General features: G+C 41.9%; 1 protein-coding gene across 16 annotated transcripts in view; it reads right to left on the bottom strand.

Annotated features, from left to right (window-relative positions):
* The window catches only part of FGGY (FGGY carbohydrate kinase domain containing), a 484,689-nt gene that overhangs the window by 437,906 nt on the left and 24,354 nt on the right, over positions 1-22,429 (bottom strand). For 10 of the 16 annotated variants that reach the window (XM_020882047.2, XM_070468088.1, XM_070468090.1 and 7 more), the window contains exons 2-4: positions 19,313-19,524; positions 6,690-6,801; positions 677-828 (exon numbers count right to left, since the gene is read on the bottom strand). In XM_020882047.2, the coding sequence (XP_020737706.2) occupies positions 677-828; positions 6,690-6,801; positions 19,313-19,510 (462 nt within the window). In that variant the 5' untranslated portion in view covers positions 19,511-19,524. Of the gene's footprint in view, positions 1-676; positions 829-6,689; positions 6,802-19,312; positions 19,525-22,429 lie in introns of those variants that run through there. The other 6 variants (XM_070468099.1, XM_070468100.1, XM_070468101.1 and 3 more) reach the window with 2 other exon arrangements.

The following is a 22,429-nucleotide window of genomic DNA, read 5'->3' on the forward strand; positions in this document are numbered from 1 at the left end:
GACATGGAAACTCAAGTTTAGGTGAGATGCGAAAGGCATTCCATAAAATGCCACCAAGGTCAAACATTAATCATTGGGGGCTAGAAGTATGCAGAGAATGTTCCAGTTAGAAGATCAGGACTTGAATCCCAGCTCTGCCACTTTCTAACTGGAATGGTAATTAACCTCTGTGAACTGCAGCAGAGCAGTGGATGTCACAAAAAATCAATTTCAGAGTCAGTTTTAGGTTCAGATTCTGACTCCGTTGCATGCTTCCTGAGTCACTTAGGGTGAGCTGACAAATCTCTATTAGTTTTAGCTTTTACAAAACACATAAAAAAGAAAAAGAAAACTATAGGGGTGCTGCTAAGGTTCTGAGTCGCTTAGGGTGAGCTGATGAATCTCTATTAGCTTTAGTTTTTACAAAACACACACAAAGAAGAAAAAAAAAAACTACTTTATAGGGTTGCTGTTAGGATTCAAAGAGATAATCTCTGTCAAATACTTATCACAGTGCCTTGCATGAGTTAAGCAGAATGACTTAACTGCAACTGAATCAATAAAACGAGATCAACCTTCTTAGAGTTGCTGGAAAAATCCAACATAGCAGACTTGAGCAGGGTGCCTGGTACGGATAGATTCACTGGAAGGAATCCTCTGCTATTATGAGCATCTCTCCCCAAACTTGTGCACTCACCTCTTTTAGCCACAGAAGCTTCGGGGCCTGCATCTCCACAGACATCACGCCCCCGACGTACTGCAGGACACTGTGCTTGGTCTCGTTGATCCGGTGGACCTGACTGGCCGCCCGGTGATCCAGCCACATGATGATGTTTCGATGGGAATCCCCTAGCAAAAACAAGGAAAGGGGGTGTTTATGGATTCCCAAGGGCAGAAATCTTCACAACGGCTTCTATAATTTCACATATCAACTGGGAACACCACCAACACTGACTGGTACATCCCACCCAAACCTCAGATCTCCCTTCAAGAGATGTACTCTTTGAATATAGTTCCATGATTAAATGTCTACAAAAGAACCTAGTCAAGATTCACTGATTAATTATATAGTATTACCATTCATTCTCTCAACTTTTCCCCTCTCCTATCCCTTATATCTAAGAAAAACTTTTCTGGATGTATACTCAAGCAAAGAACAAATGAAATAAGCCTAAACAATAATTTTAAGATATGCCTCCTGGAAATCAGGACATATATTTCAGATATGATTATCATATACATCTACATAATGGCTATTATCTGCTTATAGTCTCACTGCCTCCAGTCACTTTAATTAAAATTAGTTAATTTAAGTGCTTTTTACTCACTTGGTTGGTTTGTGGAGTATTTTTTTCCATTTGGGGAACCAAGCAGACCTATCATGGAACGCTCTTTCAGTACAGACAGAGATACTGAAAAAGTTGTGGAATTTTTCTCAGCCTAAGTGTTCTCCTCTATAAAACGGGGATAACCAGGCCTAGACAGATTAACTGAGATTTTTCATTCACTGAACAAAAGATAACGTGCGTAAAGATATAGCACATACTTGTCACATAGCAGACCCTCAAGAGGAATGTTTCAGAGGAAGCAGAATTTGAAACCAGCTGGGAAAGGAGCATGGGCAGCGCCCCTCACATCCAACCTCTGACACCTTGTAGCCCACAGAGGAACTAATTGCTCCTCTGTCCCTCCCCAAGCCTTCGTTAACTCATCCTACAGCGATGGGCAAGTCACTACCCTTTCCATGGTCCTCTGCTTCATCCAACGGCAAAATGCAGAGAACAGCAGTGAATATACCTGGCAGATTATTAAAGGGAAAGAGAAAAAGGACTCCAGCGGAACTGAGCCAGGCACTTCCCACCTTATTTTATTTATTGGCAAAGTAACTGCAGCTATCATATAATTTTGCTAATAACAAATGTTTATAAAGCTCTGTGTGTGTGTGTGTGTGTGTGTGTGTGTGTGTGTGTGTGTGTTGGCAGCCCTGTGCTAAACATTTCATACACATCATCTCATTTAATCCTAAAAACAACTCTGAGATCTAGGTCATTTTCAATGACAAACTGCCTGCAGGCTTCAATACCTGCCTGCTCTCTCATAGCTGGAAAAAGCACAAAAGTGTTTTGAAAGAAGATCTGTGCAGAGAATGGATAAATAAATTAGTAAAACAAGTTTAAACTTGAGCTACACCAGTTGGGGTATTTTTAAACACAATATATATGGTTTGTTGCTGTTGGTATACACACATGTGATAAAGGCACAGAAGAAAAGTGTTTGTGAACACCAACTACAGCAGAACCATCACCTGCTGGACAGAGGAGAGGAGGAGGGCATGGACTAAAGTGGTTTTTTTCTTAAAAAAAAAAAAAAGAAAAAAAGAATTGTGGCAAATATGATAAAACTTCATCTGTTTATCCTCATACATACATAGGAGGCTATTATCTTATTTTCCTTACTTATCCGTATATTTGAAATAGAATTTTTAAAACGTGACCAAAAAAGTCAACCTGAGAAAGTATCTAAATTAGGTCATCTTTGAAATAAGTCAAGACCTCAGGCACTGATTTGCCTGACCAGAGAGATTTCAGGTCGCAAAAAACTCCTCAAACAACATTAACACATTGAAAATAAAAGAAAGTACATGGAACCTTCCATAAGCACATCTAAGATTTTGTATAAAGGGCTGAGTGGATTCACTATATAACAAAACCACTTATAGCTCTGGTTCTCAACCCTAGTTGCACATTAGAATCTCCTGGGATAGCTTTAAAAAATATTGATGTCCAGGTCCTATTCAAGAACCATCACAGAATCAGAATGTGGGTGTATGAACACATTTCATGCATACACACACACACACACACACACACACGTGTGGGTGCTGGAAAGGATGGTATCAGTATTCCATCTTCAATACTATACAGAATGTATTTGCAACTGCATCCACCTGTTGCTAAACTATTAACTATAAAGACAGACTGATCAGCTACTACTGCTCTACATGAAGAGGCTCTCAGAATGACATAATGAAGACTGTGAAGAATCAGTTACTTTATTCTATTTATTATGATTATTAATTAATAATGTTCATTATAGACGACAACATGGAAGTTCATCTTTCCAGTGCTTGTAGAAAAATATAAACAAATGACTCCACTGAAAGTTCACTTCATCTTTCAGTAACCATTTTCTATATGCCAGACACAGTGCTGGGTGCTGAGATACCAAGAAGAATGTGCCATAGACCTGGCTCATATGGAGCAGGTGGGTAAGTGGACAAAACAGTCTGTATGTAGTGATGACTGCCAGGACAGAAGACCTGGGCATGGTACACACAAGAGGAGGGGCAGAGAGAAGGCCCCAGTTAGCGAAACCTGAGGCTGCACAGGGAGCTTCCGATAGGCAGGAAAGCTTTTGGTTAATTCTGAAAATGTCTGGTCATTGGGTAGGCAGGTGAAGAAAGAGTGAGGGAAGAGGGGTCACACAACAGAGACAACACGTGAGCACAGACCCAAGACGGCATCATATTTAATACAACTGGAAACAATCTAATAGAGAAGAATTAGGGTTACAAAGTAAATTTGCCCTTGGGCAGATTATTCATCCCTGTACTCATTCAATTAGTACCGCAAATGCCTCACAGGAGGTGTTCGAGGGATACCTGAAGGAAATGACTAGATCAGAAAACCATCTAAACATTAGGTTTCTGTTGCAGAGTAGAGCCTAGGCAGTAACTTCCTCCCTGACCCTAAACTACCACCCTCCATTCCTCTCCCTCCCAGGCTCCTGTGGCTGGAACGCTTCACCCAGAGTTACGACCGAGCCAGGTGGGTGGCAGAGGTAGGAAGCACAGAGCAAGGGCCTCATGGGCCAACCCAGAGCTGCTCTGACCCTCCAAGGAAGAGAAACCAAACAGTGAGGTGCTTTTAACACACAGGGCAATGTCCTTAAACTACTGTACTTAGTTTTCCTGGGAATTTCCCTCTTTTTTTGGTTACCATCTAAAGACGGTACATTTTGCCAGCCTTGTGGGTTTGGTTTTAATGTCTGTGTGTGCTCAGTCATGTCCAACTCTTGGTGGCCCCAAGGACTGTAGCTCGCCAGGCTCCTCTGTCCATGGAATTTTCCAGGCAAGAATACTGGATTGGGTCGCCATTTCCTACGCCAGGGGATTTTCCCAACCCAGGGACTGTGCATTTCTTGTGTCTCCTGCACTAGCAGGTGGATTCTTTACCACTTGCACCACCTCAGAAACCCTTGGGTTTAATGGTAATAGCTAATTTTTTGATCCCACTCCACAATTACTCCAACTGACCAATCAAGAATGGGTCATTGCCAGGTAAGGAAAAGTCATTAAAGACCCTTTAATTCATCCTTAAAATCTGAATTTCACTTTCCAACACAGGCTAATCCACTGCACATAAAATCTAACCTTAATAGAACCTACTGAAAGGCAAGAAACTGGTAAGGGGCACCTGCAGCTGTGTGCATTTGATGAATGGGTACATTTTAACCTCTTAGGCAGAATACAATTTTTTTCAACACTTATAATTAGGGTTGCAACCTGGATACTCTTTTCTTTAATAGATTGCAACCTAATTACCTAATATTTTCAACACTTATAATTAGGGTAGCTACCTACATACCCTTATAATTGTTAATAGGAAGCAATTCTACCTACACTGAAAAGAAAAGATGGTATCTGAGGGTGCTTGTATAAGCAGATTTAACAAAGAACTCTTCCTCCATTTCAAATGTTCTTGTTCCTAATATTATAGCTGTTCATTCATCTGTACCCAGTGATTCTCCAAATACTAGAATTATTGAGAAGACTTTATAAAAACACTGATAGCCTAGCTTCACCCAAGCCAACTGAATAAAAACAACCCTGGGTGAGGCTCATGAACTGATAATCTTAAACAGATCTCCAGTTGATTCTAACACGCAACCAGAGTTTAAAACCATGTATTTTAGCAGATTAGAGGTATAGAGTCCTTGGAACTTAGGGCTCTTAGCATCTAAAGCCCCATACAAAATGAGAATTCCTCATACAATATCCCTGACAGAACATCACCTGACTGCTCCTTAAAGCCAGCCTACAAAAGCAGCCCCAGCAGCCTCCCCAGCAGCCTGCTCCATGGCTGGAGAGGGCCTGCTGCTGCTGAGCTGAGTGCACTGGTTCAATCCATTCTTTGGGTCTCTGCTCTCTGAAGTGGTCCAGACAGGAGCTGCTCCTGGACCAGAACAATGTCAGCTGAGCCAGTGGTTGGCCACGGAGAACAAGGACCACTTGTATTCATCTTTGAAGCCTTAGCACTTAATAAGACAGGGATTGGCACACAAGGGGTGCTAGTAAATGTGACATAATTAGAAAAAATGTGTGTGTGTAAAAGATGGGCACCATTACTACTTGTGTTCTAATCACTCGTCCATCTGCATACTTCTTCAGGGCATGTCACTTATAAATATCACCGTTCCATGCATCAGGTCCATAGGAATGAGTGGAACACATTCTCCTAAGTTAAGGAATTCATAATCGGATGGAAGAAACTTTTCTAAACAGTCAGGTATCAGTCTCTCACTTAATTATCAGAGCAAAGTGCTGTTTCATTACTCCAAGTCTTTCAGAGATGAAACCAAGTCATGCAGAGGTTAAATGATTCACTCAAGGTATATCAGCATTCACTCAAGGTGCTCAGCAGTAGCAGGGTTAAGATCTGAAACTATCTGACTCTAATTTCAGAGTGTCTCAGAGTGCCCCAGTGTCTACAGCCACCATTTAAGAAAGGTGCTGCTACAGCAGTGTCCACTACTAAGGATTTTTTAACACAGCCCAAAGCATGCTGTGATACCTATGCTGGTAACAGCCAACTGAACATGCAGAGAGCCACACTCCTTTAGATGTAGGGTGCAATTTCCAATGTACTGTAGTCTCCACCACTCCCAAATGTCTGTCACCCATTAAAAAGATAAATATCAGTTGAAATTTATCTCTGCACATGTGCTGTTATCTTTCTCAAATTTGGCCCACTTTACTCACTTACATCACCTATCTGACTTTTGGGGTTACAACTTTAGTGCTAGCACTACTGGCTAAAGTATCCCAAAAGGGCACATACTCATCCATGAAAATTTTCTGATGGTAGATGCAAGTGGCACTTAAACATTTGAAACAGCTCATTATAGTACTCATGAGTGTCTGCTAGAACAACATCATTCAACGGGAACATCTTTGGTCTGACTATTGAAAATAGAGACCATTTGTTTCCAGCTTCTGTGTGATATACAGTTCTACCTGTCTTATTCTATTTCCTTTAAATTAACTTGACTCACCCAGTCAAATGAATGTGGTGGAGGAAATTCATATGCATAAGCAACTCCAGGCTACCTTCCTTGGAAAGCACCAGACCACTTACCTGTTTCAAGGCTACTCACTCTGAGCTAATGATTCCATGTCCATCCGACACCAAACTTTCTACTGTTGCTCTTGTGCCCTAGGGAGCAGATTCTCTTCCTAATCCACCTAATCCTAAAGTCACCCCTCTCCTACTAACTGCTGTCCAAGCTCTTAACCTCTGGGGACAGGATTTCTGGTCTCCATGCTCCACCTGTAAATCTCACTCATGGTGATAACAAACACTTGATCTCATGTTTTACCTGGGCCCCGGCCAGTCTCCCACCACCAGAAAAAGAGACAGAAATGGTCCTACCTTCATGATTGACTGGTAAAGGACGAAACTGCTTATCCAAAACAACCAGAGAACATGTGGCATCAAACCCAAGCCCTCGAATTTGGTGTAAATTGACCCCTTGTACAACTTTCTGTTTTAAAAACAAATAAACAAAAAATATGAATTACAATACAGGCTTCTCAGAGACTTAAAACAGTTATGACTAGAAAGAAATGAATAAAGTACTTACAACAAAACACAGATAAATACTCAGTATCACTAAAATATCAGAATATTCTATACATTAATTTTAAAAAAGACAACCAATCTAATTGGAAATTAAGCAAACGACATGAGAAGTCACTTCATAAAAGAAACAAAGAGTATATATAGAGTATATAAAACGGTTCCAAACTCCACTAATGTTAAATAAATGCAAATAAAAATACTCCACTCTTTGTCTTTCTTATTGGCAAAAATGTAAAAATTAAGAATATATAGTACTAATAGTGTCAAGACAGGAAAGAAATGGGCCTTCTTTACATGACTCTAACAATGTGATAATTTAGTACAGATTTTTAAGAATATAGTATAGTATTTATTAAAATTAAAAACATATATAACTTTTGACCCAGAAATCCTCTACTTCTAGGAAACTATCTTAATGAATTATTAGCATAAGTAAAATATTATATAAACCAAGGTTAACTGTTTACAAATATAAAAATTAGTAAAAACTATTTTATTAGATAAACTATGATACACCTATAAAACAGAATTTTCTACACCATTAAAAAAAAGAAGTAGAGAAGCATATTCTGGGTTTGGTAGTATGAAGAAGTTGGCAAATCCGCTTAACAAAATAAAAGCATAAAACCAGACAAAATCATCAAAAAAAACTATTTGAGGGGAATAAAACTTAACCAAAGTCACATAAGAAACTGAGAAGTAATCTTTCTTGAAAATAAAACTGTACCTAAAACATTCCCACAAAACATATGCAAAAAAATCCCATACTTTTAGACTTTTATCTTATACCATACATCAACATTAACTCTAAAATGTATCATATCCCCAAATGTTAAGAATTAAGGCTATAATACTTGCAGAGAAAATCTTTATGACATGGGCTAGACAAAAATTTATTAAAAAGCAAGACTCATAAAGGAAAAAAATAATAAATTTGAATTCATTAAAATTTTAAAATTTTGCTCTTTGAAAGAAACAAGATAGTGAAAAGATAAGCTAAATATTAATAGAAAATATTTGCAATTCATAAATCTGATAATAGACATATATGAAATATATAAAGAACACATAACTCAATAACAAGAAGATAAACAATGCAGCTATTTCATGAAGTGCAATAAAATTTATCACACAATCCAGCAATTTCACTCCTTGGTATCCAAGCAGGAAAAATAAAAACATATGTCAACATAAAGACTTGTATGTGACTATTCACAGCAGAAATATTCAAAATACCCTAAAACTGGGAACAAACCAAATATTCATCATGGTTTAACCAAATGGTGAAACCAAGTGTGGTATATCCATACAATGATATGTGCAACTTAGACCCTGGTTCGATTCCTGGGTCGGGAAGATCTGCTGTAGAAGGAATAGGCTACCCACGCCAGTATTCTTGGGCTTCCCTTGTGGCTCAGCTGGTAAAGAATGTGCCTGCAATGTGGGCAACCTGGGTTTGGTCTCTGGGTTGGGAAGAACCCCTGGAAAAGGTTCAGCTACCCACTCCAGTATTCTGGCCCTGTAGAGTCCATGGGGTAGCAAAGAGACACACACAACTGAGTGACTTTCACTTAGAAAGAAACGTTCTAAAATTTAATTATGGTGATGGTTATACAAAGGTGTAAATTTAATAAAATCATTGAATTACACATTTAAATTGATGATTTTATGGTATGTAAATTATACCTCAAGCTGTTAAATATTTTTTAAAAAACAGCTATAAGACATAAAAAATGGAAATATATCCATGGTACATTAATAAGGTAAAAAAAATAAAAAGTACATACAACTGTTACTAATGGTTGTCTCTGAGAGAAGAAACAACAGCTGGAGGAGATGAGAGATTTTTCACTTTGTCACGTAATTTTTTTAAGTTGTAGAACAGATTTATTAATTCTATTTTTTTATTTTTGTTTCCACAGTTTCCTTTTGTGAAAAAGCACAAGTGATTATATTCATTAATATTTCCTGGAAACTTAAAACAGATAATAACCTTTTAAAGCCCACAAAAATCAATTCAAATGTGTCCATCATCATTAAAAAAGTTAAAAAAAATTAAAAAATAAATTTAAAGAGATAAAATGTACAATTCTTCTTTTCCCCTGTTATGGAATGCCAGACTTGTCATTTAGGACTCCATTTCTTAATTTGAATGTGTTCCTCAAATAAGAGCTACACACAACTATTACATATTTTCAACAAGGAAAAGCATTAATTTTTTTTCAAATACTAACAACAAATAATAAAATGCCATCATGCATTGAGCACTTACTGTGTGTCAGGTACTTTACAAGCATCACCTTATTTAATGCTTACAAAGCCTATTGAGGAAACATTTAGTATTTTCATTTCATAAAAAGAGTAACTAGAAGACTAGGGAGAGAAGGGAAGAGCAAGCACATCCCAGAGATTGAGAACTTGAACTTAATCCTGTTTCAGAGCCAGTCAATGGCTATGTTCTTCCTGCCACATGCTCCTATGTTCTACTCCACCACACTGCCTGCCTGCCCAAGAGACTTGGCATGTGTCCTCAGAACATTGCCAGTGACTCCAGGCAACATCTTTGCCCCACAGTACCAGGTGAACGCCCTGTAAATCTTTACTACTTTATTGATCCATCAAGAATTAGAAAAGCATGTTCAGTTCAGTCACTCAGTCGTGTCCGACTCTTTGCGACCCCATGAACCGCAGCACGCCAGGCCTCCCTGTCCATCACCAACTCCCAGAGTCCACCCAAACCCCTTCTCCTCCAACCATCTCATGTCGTCCCCTTCTCCTCCTGCCCTCAATCTTTCCCAGCATCAGGGTCTTTTCAAATGAGTGAGCTCTTTGCATCAGGTGGCCAAAGGATTAGAGTTTCAGCTTCAACATCAGTCCTACCAATGAAGAGCATGAGGAGCATATAAATTCATGACAAAGAGCCACAAAGACCTGGTTTCAAATCCTAGCTCTGTCACTCTGGCTACATGATCCAAGGCAGGTTACACAATTTCAGTCCTTCTAGTCACCTTGTCTTGCTGGATCATGTCTCTGCAGCATTTATAAGCATGGCCAACTCTGCCTGGAATGTCCTTCCAAGTTGGCTTGGAAATCTCTAGGTACTGGCTAATATCAATGGTGTTGGGTGCTTGAAACCTGGCTCCAACACTGACTAGTCTTGTGACTCTGATGCTGCTGCTGCTAAGTCACTTCAGTCGTGTCCGAGTCTGTGCAACCCCGTAGACGGCAGCCCACCAGGCTCCCCCGTCCCTGGGATTCTCCAGGCAAGAACACTGGAGTGGGTTGCCATTTCCTTCTCCAATGCATGAAAGTGAAAAGTGGAAGTGAAGTTGCTTAGTTGTGTCAGACTCTTAGCGACCCCATGGACTGCAGCCCACCAGGCTCCTCCATCCATGGGATTTTCCAGGCAAGAGTACTGGAGTGGGGTGCCACTGCCTTCTCCACTTGTGACTTTAGGAAGCCACAAAACCAGCTCCCTTGGTTATTCAAAGCTACTACTTAGACTATATCTCCTAATGATGTTAGGAGAATTCAGCAAAATAAGGTGTGATTAGCCCAACATCAGTGCGCAAGAAGCAGCTGCCATTATATGAGTACACTAACTGCATTCAATCTTTGAACTCATGGAGCCTCAATCTGTCAATGCATAAACCAGCCCTAACTTCTACCTGCCATGTAGTCCTGTTGGTCTCTGTGCCCAGAGAGCACAAGCCTGACTCAGGCAAGCCAATCCCACACAGGCCTACAAACAGTCTCTAGTCAAGAGAGGAAGTGGGAGAGAACAGGTAGAAAATGCAATAAAACTCAATACAAAAAAGCTCTGCAGGAGAAAGGAGCATACACTATGGTATCAAAAGCGTCAGCTTCTGGTCCCAACTCCCAGTTCAGGTAATCTTGCACCAATATCATCACCTTTTTGAGCCTCGTGTTCCTGACAGAGAGATAGGTTAGGATCAAAGTATCAGTTAGTTTGAAAGTGCTTTGGAACCCATCAACCTTTGTAGGAAACGTGAAGGATGGAAAAACTCACTTGATGCTTCATTAATTGTGTTTATGGAATCTTACGTACGAAGTATAGCATGCTCCTTGTGTCATGTAATCACATATAAAAACCACAGGATGAACGATTGAAAGATTAAACTCGAATCCTCCTAAGAATTGTGGTGAAGGTGACCTTCCAGTAGAAGCAAAGAAAATATTCTCTTCAATCTATTTTATGAATCCCCTCTGAAGACCTACAGAGTTCTACATTCTAATTATGGCTTTTCGGCAACAAAGGTTCAGTGTCTCCATTTCTAAAAGGGAAACCTATCACACAGAACTGGAGAAATAACTGTGACATGCATTTAAACCTGGTTTGGTTAGGCAGCCACTGTCATTTGCCCAGCCTTATATGGGAATGCCTTATGATCATGCTTATCATGATTGAGACCCCCCGCCACAGCTCTTCCACCCCACCCCCCAGCGAAACCATCTCAGAGAGATGGCTGTCAGAGTCACACTACCCAGAAGGCCCCTGGGACTCTGACCTGCTGACCTGAGGATTCTTTTTTATACTCTCATTAATGGAAGAAGAAAGCAGGCTAGTAAACTCAACCCAACAACTTGGCATCAAGGGAATTTCCTCAGCTAGAGAGAAAGCACATTGCTCTGCTAAAGAATTTCCAGAGAAGGAGATTTCTGCAACTTCATTCGGTAACCTGGTCCATGTCTTGCAACTGTCAACTCGTAGCTATGGGGCAGCAAACAAATATTTGGGGAAGGGATTGTGCATCGCTTTGTTCTGACTGTGGGAACCAGTTCAATCCTGCATGTGTTTTAAATCAGCAGGCTCTGCCATATTGGGTGGGGAGACAGCGTTCCTCAGAAATCTTCCAAACTGAGAACTGGAGGGTCAGAGGCATACCTGGTTTTATCTTTAGCTCTGTCTGAATCAAGGGTCAAGGCCTGGGGCCTCACGGAATTCAGCTTGCAGCAGAGTTCCATGTGGCTGGTACTGTATTCTTTTAAATCTTGATTTGAATGCCTTTGTCAGCTTTGGGGGTATGCATGAGGTTATGAAATCCCTAGTTCCCTCAGGCCCATCAGTCCCCATTGCCTACACAATTCAATTACTCATTCATTCAGTCAGTCAGCAAATATTCAATACTATCAAGCCCCTTCTAAGGTCATGCTATGCACTCTTCTGGGTATTTGGGAAGCAAGGGAAAGAAAAAAAATTTTTTTTAATTCCTTACCCCTTTGGAGGTTACACTGAAGGGATAGACAACAGCCATAAAGTGAAAAAATTATATAAGTGTATGTACAGTATACTAGAAAGTGATGTCATGGGAATCAGGAACTCAGAGGAAGGCAGAGATAGTTGCCAAAAAGGTGAGATTTGAGGAAACACTCGAAGGACCTGAGGAGCTGACCTTGTAGAAACCTGTGCAAGAAAAAGTGTTTCCAGGAAGTGAATTTTGACCTACACTAAATTTTAACTAAAGGTAAATGGTGACATGTGGCTCAGTTCAGTTGCTCAGTCGTGTCCAACTCTTTGTGACCCCAGGGACTGCTGCACACCAGGCCTCCCTGTCCATCACCAACTCCCAGAGTCTACCCAAACTCATGTCCATTGAGTTGGTGATGCCATCCAACCATCTCATCCTCTGTTGTCCCCTTCTCTTGCCCTCAATCTTTCCCAGCATCAGGGTCTTTTCAAATGAGTCAGCTCTTTGCATGAGGTGGCCAAAGTACTGGAGTTTCAGCTTCAACATCAGTCCTTCCAATGAACACACAGGACTGATCTCCTTCAGGATGGACTGGTTGGATCTCCCTGCAGTCCAAGGGGCTCTCAAGAGTCTTCTCCAACACCACAGTTCAAAAGCATCAATTCTATAGATTCAATGCAAACCCTATCAAGCTACCAATGGTATTCTTCACAGAACTAGAACAAATAATTTCACAATTTGTATGGAAATACAAAAAACCTCAAATAGCCAAAGCAATCTTGAGAAAGAAGAATGGAACTGGAGGAATCAACCTGCCTGACTTCAAGCTCTACTACAAAGCCACAGTCATCAAAACAGTATGGTACTGGCACAAAGACAGAAATATAGATCAATGGAACAAAATAGAAAGCCCAGAGATAAGTCCACGCACCTATGGACACCTTATCTTTGACAAAGGAGACAAGGATATACAATGGAAAAAAGACAATCTCTTTAACAAGTGGTGCTGGAAAAACTGGTCAACCACTTGTAAAAGAATGAAACTAGAACACTTTCTAACACCATACACAAAAATAAACTCAAAATGGATCAAAGATCTAAATTTAAGACCAGAAACTATAAAATTCCTAGAGGAGAACATAAGCAAAACACTCTGTGACATAAATCACAGCAGGATCCTCTATGACCCGCCTCCCAGAATACTGGAAATAAAAGCACAAATAAACAAATGGGACCTAATGAAACTTAAAAGCTTTTGCACAACAAAGGAAACTATAAGCAAGGTGAAAAGACAGCCATCAGAATGGGAGAAAATGATAGCAAACAAAGCAACAGACAAAGGATTAATCTCAGAAATATACAAGCAACTCCTGCAGCTCAATTCCATAGAAATAAATGACCCAATCAAAAAGTGGGCCAAAGAACTAAACAGACATTTATCCAAAGAAGACATACAGATGGCTAACAAACACACGAAAAGATGCTCAACATCACTCATTATCAGAGAAATGCAAATCAAAACCACAATGAGGTACCATTACACGCCAGTCAGGATGGCTGCTATCCAAAAGTCTACAAGCAATAAATGCTGGAGAGGGTGTGGAGAAAAGGGAATCCTCTTACACTGTTGGTGGGAATGCAAACTAGTACAGCCGCTATGGAGAACAGTGTGGAGATTTCTTAAAAATCGGAAATAGAACTGCCAAATGACCCAGCAATCCCACTTCTGGGCATACACACCGAGGAAGCCAGATCTGAAAGAGACACGTGCACTGTTTATAATAGCCAGGACATGGAAGCAACCTAGATGCCCATCAGAAAACAAATGGATAAGGAAGCTGTGGTACATATACACCATGGAATATTACTCAGCCATTAAAAAGAATTCATTTGAATCAGTTCTAATGAGATGGATGAAACTGGAGCCCATTATACAGAGTGAAGTAAGCCAGAAAGATAAAGACCAATACAATATACTAATGCATATATATGGAATTTAGAAAGATGGTAACGATAACCCTATATGCAAAACAGAAAAAGAGACACAGATATACAGAACAGACTTTTAGACTCTGTGGGAGAAGGCGAGGGTGGGATGTTTTGAGAGAACAGCATCAAAACATGTATATTATCAAGGGTGAAACAGATCACCAGCCCAGGTTGGATGTATGAGACAAGTGCTTGGGGCTGGTGCACTGGGAAGACCCAGAGGGATGGGGTGGGGAGGGAGGTGGGAGGGGGGATCGGGATGGGGAACACATGTAAATCCATGGCTGATTCATGTCAATGTATGGCAAAAACCACTACAACACTGTAAAGTAATTAGCCTCCAACTTATAAAAATAAATGGGAAGAAAAAAACAAAACAAAAGCATCAATTCTTCAGCGCTCAGCTTTCTTTATAGTCCAACTCTCACATCCATACATGACCACTGAAAAAACCATAGCCTTGACTAGATGGACCTTTGTTGGCAAAGTAATGGTACTGGAGCAGCAAGAGGCCGTGAGGGGAGACCCCACGTCCAAGGTAAGAGAAACCCCAATAAGACAGTAGGCGCTGAGAGAGGGCATCAGAGGGCAGATACACTGAAACCACTATCACAGAAAACCAGCCAATCTGATCACATGGACCACAGCCTTGTCTAACTCAGTGAAACTAATCCATGCCATGTGGGGCCACCCAAGATGGATGGGTCATGTTGAAGAGTTCTGACAAAACGTGGTCCACTGGAGGAGGGAATGGCAAACCACTTCAGTATTCCTGCCTTGAGAACCCCATGAACAGTATGAAAAGACATGTGGCTAGTGACCGCTATATTGGACATTATGGATCTAAGGATGTATGGGAGTGAAATACGTTGGCTGAAGGCAGGAAGAGTGCACAGGAAGAAGAGAGAGTATGTGTGAAAGAGGAAGCACTGCATGTCTGAAGACAGGTCAGAAGGAAAACGTAGGTGGGAGGCAGAACTGAGAGAAGGATCATGAGATAAACCAGAAGAGCAGGCTTAACGCAAATCATGCAAGGCCTGGAGGGCATGTTAAGAATTCTGAGTTCTATCCTTAGAGTAGTTTGAGGCTATAAGTAGTTTGAGGCTATAGAAGAGTTGTCAGGTTAGCATTAAAATGTCACTCCAGCTCAAGAAGGAGAACAATCACAGGGGAAGGACATTTAGGAGGAGGTTACATTCCAGCGCTGATCTAAACAAAAGATGAAAGTATGGGGTGTTGGAGATGGAGGGAATGCAGAGATATGACCTGACTTCAGGCTCATCACCCACTTCCTGGGTGACTTAGGAAAAGTCACTTCACTCTCTGGATCCCAGTTTTTCTTTTCAACTATAAAATGGAAGGAACAATCCCTCCCCTACCCACTTCATAGGACAATCAAGTGGCTAGGAACATGCTTTATAAACCACACAGGTTCTATGAATGTCAGGAGGGTGACATCATTGCTCAACCCCACATGTGTGACTCCTTCTGCTCGCTCGCTCTCTCTCTCTCGAAGGATATATTACTCACACAGCTGGTACAATTTAGGGGGGAAAAAATGGTACTTTGTTGACTTCATGGCTATTTTTTCCCCATACAACTGAACTATTTCATCCTTAGAGGCACAGAACTTGTTGTAGCCCCCTCTCCCATATATATTCCAGTTCTTAGCAAAGAGTATAGAACTCAGTAGTGCTCAATAAATATCTGAAGACTAAATGACACTTCCAGCTTATCATCTTCTTCCCAATGGAATATGTTACTATACACTAAACTTGCAATCATCTTGCCTTGTTGAGGTGATTAAGATTTGTGGCTCCAAAAGAAATGTTTAGTCACTAAGTTGTGTTTGACTCTTTTGTGACCCTATGGACTGTAGCCTGCCAGGTTCCTCTGTCCATGGGATTTCCCAGGCAAGAATACTGGAGAAGGTTTCCATTTCCTCCTTCAGAGGATCTTCCCGACCCAGGGATGGAACTCGTATCTCCTGCACTGGCAGGTGCATTCTTTACTACCGAGCCCCTGGGAAGCCCCCCAGAAGGAACATAAGCCATTAAAACCAGAGATGACATAGAACTCAAGACAGGGAAGCAACCTAAATGTCCATCAACAGAGAAATTAATAAAGAAGACGTGGTTCATATAAACGATGGAATATTATTCAGTAAAAAAAAGAAAAAAGGCAAGAATAATGCCATTTGCAGCAATAAAGATGGACCTAGAGACTGTCTTACTAAGTGAACTAAGCCAAACAGAAAAGGACAAAAGATTCCACGCATATTATTGCTTATAAGTGGAATCTAAAAAAAAAAAAGATACAAACGTACTTAGATACAAAATAGAAATAGACCTACAAACACAGAAAACAAACTTACGGTTACCAAAAGGAAAAGTGGGGGAGGGATACATTAGGGGTTTGGGATTAATATATACACACTACTTCCCTGGCGGCTCAGACAGTAAAGAGTCGGCCTGTAATGCGGGAGACCCAGGTTTGATCTCTGGGTCGGGAAGATCCCCTAGAGAAGGGAATGGCAACACACTCCAGTATTCTTGCCTGGAAAACCCCATGGACGGAGGAGCCTGGTGGGCTACAGTCCATGGGGTCGCAAAGAGCTGGATACAACTGAGTGACCTCATTCTCACTATATATAAAATAGGTAACAAACAAGGACCTACACTATAGCACAGGGAACTATCCTCAATATTTTTGTACTAACCAATAAGGGAAAAGAATCTGAAAAAGATTATGTGTGTGTGTGTGTGTGTGTGTGTGTATAACTGAATCACTTTGCTGTACATGTGAAACTAACATAACATTGTAAATCAACTATACTTCAATTTCTATTTTTTTTTTACTTCAATTTTTAAAAAGAGATCTTTGTGTAGATAACAAGATGTGATTGCTATAAAGTGTTGAGCATGATACCTGGAACAGAACTAGTGCCCAAGAAATGTTAGTTGCCATCATCATTATTATTACTGCTATTATTACTATTATTATTATTGTTATTATTACTATCACTAATAATAGTGGTAACTATTATTACTGTTGCTGCTGTTGTTCTTGTTGTTTTTATTAATTTCACTAAGGGAAAACCATCTCAGGCAATGTGAGCAACTTAGAGAAAAGGAAACAATACAACAGCTCTCAAACTCTTGAGCTCCTTAAGTTTTTGAGAACAAGACAGGTCAGGATGTATTTTATGTCACCCTTTGCCCCAGATCATTGCTTCTCAAAATCTTACATAGAAAGAACCCTAATCAGAAAAGGAGTGAATATTCCCCATGAGGTACCTCCCTGACTGACTTTGACTTCTCAACATTCTATCTTAGAAATTCATTCTTCTCCATAATCTACTCATTTGTGTTATTGTCATCAGTGCAATCGCCATAGGAATCACAGTGCTTACTCATTTCCAGGCACTGTTATGACATTTTGTATGCATTAACTCATTTAATCCTCACAGCAACCCAAAGCAGATAGGTACAGTCATCATTCCCATTTTACAGATGATGAAACTCAAGCAAGAAACCAAAAGCAATTTTTTCAAGATGACAAGCTAATAAATGCTGGAACTGGGATGTCAATCCAGGCAGTCCACCTCTAGAATTTGTGCTCTCTGCTGTGTTACTTCTCTAATATAAACATGCTTCCCCTCCTTCAACCTCACACAGCGATGAGCTATGAGCAGATGTGCCATGCTTATGCCATGGCTTCCAACACATGGCCACGTGGCCGTGCCCCATGAGAGAAGGGCCTAAGACCCAATAGTGTTATCCAGGTTTACTCTAGCACCAGCCTCAAGAAGGACAAAAGGCCAGAGCACTCACATGGCTGAAGGGGCTCAAAACAGATAATGTGGTGGCTGCCACTGCAAGATGATTAAAAATCCAACATTAAACCAAGCTGTACTTAGAGCAGACCTGTTTTAAAGTAGCTTTTCATCAGGGGATTATATTTTCTCCTTGACAATTTCCTTAATGGCAAGAAAGGCTCTATGTTGGAAGGACAAAGGAGACCCAAGGGCAAAGAGTAGAGGATTCTCACCAAGGCAGGCGGTGGGAGGGGGAGGGAGGAAGAAAATTAAACAGGCAGAAGCAAAGACGTGCCTCCCTTTTATTCCTATATCATGCTCCAGTGCTGCCCACCCCCAGCCTCCTCTCCCTGCCTTCTTCTCTGGGGGCACTAACAGCAGCCCTGAGCTCATGAAAGTTTAAACAGACTGATCAATACAGACAGAATGGTGAATTGTCCATCTGCAAATTACCAAACCCATCATGAATATTTAAGGAACTAAACTAGGAACAGGGAGAAGACAGAACCCAGGTCTTTATTTTTCCCTCTGGAAAAAAAAAAAAAAAGACAAAAACATCTCTGTCGTTCCTGATTACTGGGATATAAAACTAGTCAAGTGAAACTAAAAGGGAACAATTCTCATCCAGCGTCACTTTTTTCCAAGTCAGCAAGCTGACTGCAAACAAAGGCCACTCAAGAAAAATGCCTACCTGCTACAATTCAGAGATGCACTGGTCTTGCCCAACTTCCTTCCTTTCTCAGAGCCCACCTTGCCTTTGCATATGCTGCTCCCCCAAACAAAAGAGGTTCCCCTCACTTGTCCACTTGGAAGGCAGGACGGTCCAGTAACTCAGGGTGCTGCACTGGAATCAGGCTGCTTAGGTTCCAGCCCTGCCTTTCCTCCTTACTAACTGCATGAGCATGGGTAAGTTATCTCATCTTTCTGTGCCTCTGTTTCTGCCTCAATGAAACGAGGCAGTGTTAACAGCACTGCCTCTATACGGTCATGGCAAGGATTCCCCTCTATGATGCAGGTTAACCTGTCTTACACAGAACTAGGCACAGCTGAAGGCACAGTAGAGGTGAGCTGTGGTCATCAGTGACATCTTCACCTCCAGTCACACCCAACCAAGTCCTCTGACTGCAGCTCTGAGTCCTCCACCGTCTACCCTGAGCCCCTCTGGGTTGGGCCCATTCTCAGCTCCAGCCAGTCACTTTGTTCCCACACCTCTCATGTCACATCCCTGCTGTCTGTTGGTCTCTGCCACAGACCCTGAGCTCCCAAAAGGCAAAGCCAGGGTCTAAAGTTACCCTTATGTTGTTCCTGGCACCAGATGGACACACACGAGACACTCAGCAGAGGGGCGGGGGGAAGGAAGCACATGCAAGGATAGAATGCCAGAGTAATGGCCATACCTTTGAGACAATGCAGCATGCAGCCCAGATGTCCTCGGACGACTGCTCATGGTGGTTGAACTGAGGCTCCCACTGATTGATGGGCTGGTCTGCGAAAGCCAAGAGGGCGCCCCTCTGGTCCACAAGGGCTGCTCGGACACTGCCGGTCCCCACGTCCACGCCCACATAGTAGCTCCTGGGTTCATCTCCACCGGGCATTGCTATTCCTCCACCTGTGGGGTCAAGGACAAAACCACGTGAAGACCAAGCAAGTCTGCAAAGTCGAGCACGGGACATCTTGAAAGTGGAAATGAAGGGGCACAGCTGACCAACTGGATGATTATTCATTAATCCAAGAAAGATGCTCACTGCTGCCGGTGTGCGAGCAGGCACTGAGGGAGGTGGTGGGCAAACAGGCAGGCATGCCCTCAGACACGGAGGTTCTGTTCTCTGCAGGGAGTCAGATGATGAGCATTTACAAGCTTCACCATTATTCAAGCAAAGTCATGATATTGGATGAAAAGTACAATGAGGATAAATAAAGGGTTGTAGAACTGAGAATCTGGAAGCAACAGAGATGCATTTTTTCCTCACTGAATTTGAATCAAAAGGACAATGGCCATGGTGCTAAAAAGGAACTCATCTACCCAGTCAGCCATTCATTCAAAAAACTATCTACTGAGCACCTATCACATGCCAATAAGCACTTTAAACAGTACATGAGTGAGTGAGTGAAGTCATGTCTTTGTGACCCCATGGACTGTAGTCTACCAGGCTCCTCCACCCATGGGATTTTCCAGGCAAGAGCACTGGAGTGGGTTGCCATTTCCTTCTCCAGGGGATCTTCCCAACCCAGGGATTGAACCTGGGTCTCCCACATTGTAGGCAGATGCTTTACCGTCTGAACCACCAGGGAAGTCATAGAGGCCCTCTACTTACTGTGACAATACAAGGTAAGACTATTTTTATTCCAATTTTATTAAGGTATAATTGACATACGGAACTGTTTAAATTCAAGGTACACAGCATAATGATATGGCTTACATACCTTAAGAAATGATTATCACAATACATCTAGTAAATATCTATCATTTCATACAGATTGATGGAGAAGGCAATGGCAACCCACTCCAGTTCTCTTGCCTGGAAAATCCCATGGATGGAGGAGCCTGGTACACTGCAGTCCATGGGGTCACTGAGTCAGACATGACTGAGCGACTTCACTGTCACTTTTCACTTTCATGCACTGGAGAAGGAAATGGCAACCCACTCCAGTGTTCTTGCCTGGAGAATCCCAGGTACCGCAGAGCCTGGTGTGCTGCCATCTACGGGGTGGCACAGGGTCGGACACGACTGATGCGACTTAGCAGCAGCAGCAGCATACAGATTGAAAAGTAAAGAAACAGAAAAACATTTGTGTCATGAGGTCTCGTAGGATCTACTCTATTAACTTTCATATACAAATACAGCAGTGTTAATTACATTTATCACATTGTACATTATACTCCTAGTATTCATTTATCTTATAACTGGGAGTTTGTACCTTTTGCCTGCTTTCATCCAATTCCCCCCTCACCCTGACAGTGAGTGTCTATTTTATAGGTGATTAAGATGAGACTCCAAGGAATATGTAAATTTTCTCTTAACGCTAGGTCCACACACTTCTGAACAGCAAACGCAAGTTGCTATAATCACGCACATTACAGTGATGGGCAAAAAGGTTTCAGAAATTAAGAGATGAGGCAGCACGACTGAAGAACAGCCTGAACCCACAATCCCACATCTGTACGTTCTCTTTTTCTTCTTAACAGCTCACAGCACAGATTTGGAGAAGAGGCAAATAAACTGCATCCATGTTGTGAACTGACTGGGACTGAGAAGGAGCCTCAAGGGAGACAGGATCAGGAATTTGTTAAACAATCTGTTTTCTTTACAGACCCCTTGCAAGTTACAAGGAAACCTGACCAGCAAACACTCAAGGAATTCCTTGGCCTTCACTGCTGCTCTGGGTCCCTTTGCTCAGATTAGCCCCCACGATGCAGACATCTCACAGAGAATTTCATTTGTCAGACTGGCGTTTTAAATAAGAACAAGCCCCCAAGACATGTATGCTGGAGAACATGCTACAGCCCCCTAGGTGAGCTCAGGGTGGCCTCAGTGCCCAGGGTCTAATCTCAACCAGAGCAGCGTTCTGTACCCTTTCACTTCAAAGAGGTAATGTTTCCTCGGCAAGATCATACTTGGGGATTCTAAAACGAAGTCAGCCAGCAGGTGTTTCCTGTTAAAAATGGCTTTGTTAAACATGATGGCTTCTGTCTAGCTCACAATGATCCCCCGACGGCATGTGGTCCCTATGGTTCATGGGCAGCTGGAGAGGCAAAGGTAGAAGCTGGAATACGAACAAGCGCTACCCTCTTCTGAGCTTCCGAGACCAACTCCCAGGCTCCAGCCTGACTGCCTTCTCATCTCCTCGCCCACATGATCAGTGGCACCAGTTTTCAAACCATGCATTCCTTCAAACATCCAACAGGGATATTTCTTCTTCAAGCCATTACTCGAAGGAAACTGAAATAGATCAAAACACAGCAGCGCTGTGTCAAGCAAAGATCATCCTTGCCTGGTCCTCGACCTCCCCCAACCGTGGCTCTGCTGAGTTCTTCCTAAGGACTGAAAACCATCGGCTGAGGCCCTCGGCACAGCATCCCAGGCCCTCCAAGAACTGCCCTCTGCCTCCTATCCAGCTACATCTACTACAGTCCTGCTCTTTCTCACATCAGGCTTCAGACACATTGAACCCTCACAGGTTCCCAGGTGCACCGCACCACTACAGGACTGTCTCCACTTCATACTTCTCTTTCCTTCCAACGTCCTTTCTCTCTTGTGTGCCTTAGTTCAGTTCAGTTGCTCAGTCATGTCCGACTCTGAGACTCCATGGACTGCAGCACGCCAGGCCTCCCTGTCCATCACCAACTCATGGAGTTTACTCAAACTCATGTCCATGGAGTCAGTGATGCCGTCCAACCATCTCATCCTCTGTCGTCCCCTTCTCCTCCTGCCCTCAATATTTCACATAATCAGGGTCTTTTCCAATGAGTCAATTCTTTGCATCAGGTGGCCAAAGTACTGGAGTTTCAGCTT

Source organism: Odocoileus virginianus, chromosome 5 (genome assembly GCF_023699985.2).
Source record: "Odocoileus virginianus isolate 20LAN1187 ecotype Illinois chromosome 5, Ovbor_1.2, whole genome shotgun sequence".
Lineage (NCBI taxonomy): Eukaryota > Metazoa > Chordata > Mammalia > Artiodactyla > Cervidae > Odocoileus > Odocoileus virginianus.